Below are 6,191 nucleotides of genomic sequence, written 5' to 3'. Positions count from 1 at the left end.
ACATCAAAGATGCATTTTCATAGAACACTAATATCACAATACAAGGTATCTTCGTGATCTCGATGGTTAACCACCGAGATGAGTATGTTTATAAGCCTTTTTGATCTTAAACGTTGTAATAGCACTTTGATTTCCTCACTTGTTAAGGCGGGCAGTGTAATCTATGGCAAACCTACACAGTGATCTTACTGGACATTCTACTGTTCAAGTATTCAACAACTAGCTTATTAGAATACTCCCTAAATGCAGTAGATTACAAAAAAAAAGTCAAATCTACAAGTGGTTCAGTATTACATATTCATGGTGAGAAAAAAAAAATAAATCAGAATTTACAAAATAAGATTGCTGTGTTTCCAACTTCACACGCTAATTTGATATTTTAATTACATGCAACCACTCACATTTCATCTACATAAAGTAATAGCTCTGTTTTGTTCCCTTAAACTGCTTCTTAGCAGATTATCTGCCTGTCACTCGTTTTTGTTTTTTTTTTTCAAGTCTAAAGCAGCAAAAAAAAAATTTCTAGTCTAATTTTTCTCTAAACTGCCTCAGTCAGTACTTTACAAATAGTCTTAAAGTGATACTATGGAAGGTGTTTCAAACGTTTGACATTGTACAAAAACCAGCATCAAGGCATGAAAGCCCATCCTATTAAAAATAAACTATTTTAGAACACCTTAGTTTTGGCATATAGGCAACATGTAACAAGAAAATAAATTCAAAATAGAGAAGCCACAAGCTTACAATGCTATCAAAAACCTTCAACTCTAAACACATACATATAAATAAAAAGGAATGATATTTTAAGGCTCTTGATTATTAAGTTAATAAATCAAATATACACAGTGATTAATAAAAAAGAATTATTTACATATCTATACAAACTTCTATTTTTGACACATTTTCCTCTTTAAATTCTTCATTTACCAGCAACTGCTGACAAGTTTCCCCCCACCCGCCCCCAACAAAAATACAATAAAAAAATAAATAATAAACTTATTTTTTGATAGTTGCTGTGGTTCTGAGCTGCAAAGGCACTTTCAAATACAGAACTAGTTGTACGTCACCATAAAACCAATATACAAAAAACTCAAATTCAATAAATATAAATAAAATGTGTTATTTCTAAAAGAAACTGTAGAAATTGGGACATCTGGCAGGAAAAAAAAAATTAAAAAAAAATAAAAATTAACACTAAGGAAGAGTAATAAGGCTACGTAATACCTTAGGAAAGGTTTCCATGATGTATCAGCTACAGCTGAATTGACACGAGGGCACTTTTGACTAGTTTTGCATAGATGTGAAATGCAGCACTTGGTATTCCAGCCAACCACAGCAACTATCATTGCCAGTGTAAGCCAGCTTGTCAAAACTTAAATTAACACAGGGATTCTAAGTAAATAACAGCCTTCGACTCAAATATTACACAACAGTTGAAGAACTACAAGCTCTTGAGTGCCTTTCTAATGCTATTTAAAGGCCCTGCATGGCAGCACCCCGCTGTCTGCTATACAATGTACTCCATCCGATTTAGGCTTTGTGCGCTTTCCAAGTCTCTGTTGTCTTGTTTATTTGTCCAGTTTGGGTGTTTTGTCGGTGTGCTGTTGGGGGGCTTTTCATCTCTGTCTACCAAAGTGTACGCTGGCTGCTTGGCAAACCGGGCCTTCTGCTGGTGTTTGTCCATGTCGTCCTCCTCCACCTCTGAATTGTGTGTCCTTATTTTGGCGATTTTGGAGTTTTTGTTTTCGTAGTCTTTAATTGGGACTGTATTTGCTCCGTGTTTCTCTATAGGGTTTTTGATCTGATTCAGCTGCTCCCTTACGTTGTTGGTAGTGTTGTCATCAGACGCCGTGTGAGTGTGGCTGCTCTGCTTTCTGCGCTTTCGAATGCACCAATAAAAAACAGTCACCAGGCAACAGATCCAGGCTACTGTTAGGACTGAGCTCAGTAACGGCACCAAGAAATCTGGAAGAGACAGGAGAGCGGTTAACCCTGCTGCAAGCCAAGTGTTCCACTCCAGGCTTTCTACAAAGAAAACAAATCTCAGTTCTTTAAGCCTTATTTTTTCAGTGGGGTCTAGAAGGATAATCCTGGCTCTTTCAGAATACAGGATGTTTAAAGTGAGTTTAGGACTCAAAATGGCTTCCTCTTATGCACAGAGCCAGGTCCTCACAGACCAGAGGAACACAGGCTTCACTGGGGTGCTCAGAGGGAACACCTCCTGCCCTGAGGGCACTTGGCTCCATACCCACTGCCGTCATCTCTCTCTCCTGTGGTGGCTCTCGGTAAGACACCGGACCATGCCTGGTGCCAGGTGGACGGCTCATGGACATGTCTGAGCTTCATGTTTAATTAATTGTACCTGGACAGTGGTATCGCCAGGTAGATACCAGGGAGCTTTCAGAGCCAGGCAGTGTGACTTCACTACCTTTCTTCTTCCTCAGTTCTCCAGGAAGAGGGCTGAAGAGCAGCAGCCCTTTCAGCAGGTTGGGCCACTGATTTAGAGCATTTTCAGAACTTTAAAACTTTTTTTTTTTTTTTAATTAATAAGACCTTGGTGTGAAGCCTCTTTGGTGCTCCCTGTTAACTCCATCCTAGCAAAACCAGGACACGGGGCCAAGAGGCAGAGACTCCCAGACTTGCTACAAATCTCACAAGTAGGAAAAGCTTCACCAGCTTTGAAAGGCTGTTCCAGTCACGGCAAGTGTAGGAGTTTTTGGAGACAAGGGAGAGCTTACCTGTCTTGTTTTTAACTGGTCGCCGTTGCACTCTGACTTCTGCAACTGCAGCAATTAGCGTGTTGTTACCATCGCGCTTACTGACAAGGTCAATGATCTTATCTGTGATGTCTTTGATTGGGTTTTCATCTTCCCCTATATCTTCTGCAGACTACAGGAGAAGTCAGACAATTAATGCCAAATCAGGTGAGCGGGTCATCTGATGTTTATAAAAACTTTCACAATCGGTAAAGGCTCTCGGTATTTTTAATACTCAAAAACTAAAAGAGAAGCAAGCAAAAAGCCCAGCTATGGGAAGAAACTAATAATGCAGAATTTTTGTTCCCGTCATTAAAAAGATGACAAAATAAAAAACCCCCCCCAAAAGCAGCGCTCACGAGAGTCTAACAGAACAGTGTTTTACTACCCTGTTCCCGTTGCCACCAGATGGTAGCTTTCAGGTACGCACATGTAACCAGGATTGCTTCCCTCCTCTTAAAGGGAATTGGGATGGAAACTAAACCACGGGAAGTGCTGACAAAGCCAGGAATTACAATTTTTATGAAATCCACATGTTGCCCACATATCCAAGCGATTAACTACTAAGACATTTAAAAATATTCCAGGAATACTTACAATAGCAACATGTATTTCATTATTTGCCAAGTGTGAAGGCTCACAGGTAATATAGATGGAATATTCAACAGAAACATTCTTCAGAATATTCAGATTCCTCAATTCATTGCAAATGTGCTCTGTGGTAAGTCCCTGGAGGATACAAAAAAGATGTTGGGGTTTTTTAAAAATATATATATATATGCACATGAACACACAGATCATTTTTTTTTTTTTCCTCCTGTCCCTGAAATAAGAGTTCTCAAGGGAAGAGAAGGTGGAATTCTCTCCAAACCAGCTTTTGTTCTCTGGACACAAGAGAATTTAGGGTAGAAGTCTGTATTATTTCTTCTCTACCTTTTCTTTGCTTTGATAATAAGGGAGCATCAGCTTTTACTGTACTTTCACCAGTCAAAAAGCTGTTTCACAGAATCACAGAATGTTGGGGATTGGAAGGGACCTCGAAAGATCATCCAGTCCAATCCCCCTGACGGAGCAGGAACACCTAGATGAGTTCATGCACTGGGAAGCAAGAATGTGTGTGCTGCAGCATGGTGAGCTGTGTTCTGCTACTTACTGGTGCCATCATTTCTTTATTAAAGGTAAAGGTGATGTTGGCACAGTTGTCTTGGTAGTAAGAATCAGAATTGCATTTGGTCTTCACAGGCTGTTGATTCGAAGGCCAACATTCACCCACTGCAGCACAGGGGTGAGTGAAACAGTGGTCGTCTTTCACAGGAACACAAGCATGTCCAGCTGGGCATTCGTTATGACCTTTGGCGTGTATGACGCAAGGTCGAGGGCCACACCAAACCTAGAAGAGAATAAATACTGATAAGTAAGGACTGGTTACAGGACAGAAGGTGGTATGACCCACAAGACAGCACAGCTGTACCTTAGAACAGGTGACTTTCCCATTCAAACACTGACAGGTATTGCAGTCATCATCCCACTTCGTCCCATCTGGCATTACTCGAACACTGGTAATGCAAGGCCTTCCTGTAACTGAAGGGAGATTTAAAGAATTATAAACTTAAAATAGGAAAAAAAAAAGTGAAAAAATACCCTTTCTTAAGTTCATCTAAACTTAGTGATAAGTTGGCTTCTTCAAGGAAGATACTTGCTTTAAAACAACAACAAATAACCCCCCTCCCAAAAAAAACCCCCATACAACCAAAAACATGTCAACATGCAATTTTACAGATCTTGCTACAAGTGCTGTGAGCAGCTAGGACATCTAGCTGCTGATCATCATGATGATCTGAGGGCTGGAGCACCTCTCCTATGAAGACAGGCTGAAAGAATTGGGGCTGTTCAGCCTGGAAAAGAGAAGGCTCTGGGGAGATCTTATAGCGGCCTTCCAGTACCTGAAGGGGCTACAAGAAAGCTGGGGAAAGACTTTTTATAAGGGCAGTTAATGACAGAACAAGGGGAAATGGGTTTAAACTGAAAGAGGGGAGGTTTAGATTAGATATTAGGAAGAAATTCTTCACTGTGAGGGTGGTCAGACACTGGAACAGGTTGCCCAAGGAAGTTGTGGCTGCTCCTCCCTGGAAGTGTTTAAGGCCAGGCTGGATGAGGCTTTGAGCAACCTGGTCTAGTGGAAGGTGTCCCTGCTGATGGCAGGGGGGGTGGGACTGGATGAGCTTTAAGGTCCCTTTCAATCCAAACCATTCTATGATTCTATGATCTGGAATACCTTCTTGGCATCCTGGACCACTGCGGCCTGGTGGGCAAATGCAACGGTACCCGTTAATTTCATCTACACACGTAGCTCCAAAGGCACAGGGTGAAGACTGGCATTCATTGATATCTGTGATGGGAGGGAGAAGAAATAAATAAAATAATAAAAAATTTACTCTAGTATCCTTTTATTTTGTCAGAAAAAACATACAAGAGATTTGCCTGCTGGAACTTTATGTTCATTTTCTAGTCTCTGCTGAGAGATAGATTCTTATTATCAGCACCAGCATCATCTCAGAGGAAGTTCTTTGAAGTTTCTGCTGTGTGGCACTACAAGATCAAAACCCAACCCCTATGGCTACATAAGCTTTTCAAGGGCAAGGACACATTCCTTCTCACACAAACACACTTCCTCTCCTTCAGCATCCTCCAGTTTTGGCCCCCTTACTAGATTCCTCAACTGCTGACAATGTTAAACCCCTTTCCAGTTGTATTTCTACTATGAAACTTCTACTTCCATGGCTGTTATTTTTTAAAAAATAAAAAAAAAAGTTAGTGTCCTCCTACCTGTAATTATTATTAAATTACAGGGAAGTGCATACATCACCTCAGGGCTTGTAGGAGGATTATTTATTGACAAAGTTTTTGGCTGGCACGGGCAGAAACTTAGTCCACACAAACACATTCTAACTGAGAAGACTATCCTGAAGGGCATTTTGCCCACTCAGCTGAACCAAGAGGTTTCTGCTCTAGCTGAATGGACTTTCAGATTTCTTTCATTTTCAGTGCAATTCCTGCCCTCCCCACATCTGCTACAGACCTAGGTGTGCATACAGAAGATACAGGACATCTATCATTAATCTGATCTCCCACTTAACTCAGTTAAGGTGATTATCTTGCACAAGATTCAAGCAAGACAAAAATGGAGGTGGAGGAGTGCCACTGAAACACTTACTGATCCTACAGTCAGGACCTGCGAAGCCTGGAGCGCACTCACAGCGGTACCAGTTGTCTCCATCCACACAAGTGCCACTGTTATAACTGTAAAGAAAAGTCATTATACACATTAAAAAACTGAGAGGGATAAAAAGACTCTAGAATTCTAAAGCAAGAAAAAAAAAAAGCCAAGGATGAAAGATATTAAAGGATATATATATAAAAAAAATATATACATGT

At 40.6% G+C, this 6,191-nt stretch overlaps 1 protein-coding gene across 1 annotated transcript; it reads right to left on the bottom strand.

Moving 5' to 3' along the window:
- Positions 1 to 353: 353 nt before the first annotated feature.
- Positions 354 to 6,056, bottom strand: LOC104526331 (protein jagged-1-like; the record flags this gene model as incomplete). The annotated part of the gene is made up of 7 exons (XM_010169764.1): positions 354 to 1,965; positions 2,739 to 2,889; positions 3,354 to 3,485; positions 3,910 to 4,146; positions 4,228 to 4,337; positions 5,032 to 5,145; positions 5,971 to 6,056. Coding segments are annotated over 7 exons (1,288 nt in total), but the record flags the coding sequence as incomplete, so codon positions are not given.
- Positions 6,057 to 6,191: the final 135 nt, after the last annotated feature.

Source organism: Antrostomus carolinensis, unplaced genomic scaffold (genome assembly GCF_000700745.2).
Source record: "Antrostomus carolinensis isolate BGI_N321 unplaced genomic scaffold, ASM70074v2 scaffold4896, whole genome shotgun sequence".
Taxonomy (NCBI): Eukaryota; Metazoa; Chordata; class Aves; order Caprimulgiformes; family Caprimulgidae; genus Antrostomus; species Antrostomus carolinensis.
The sequence above is the reverse complement of the archived record's forward strand: the minus strand, read 5'-3'. Positions and strand labels throughout refer to the sequence as shown.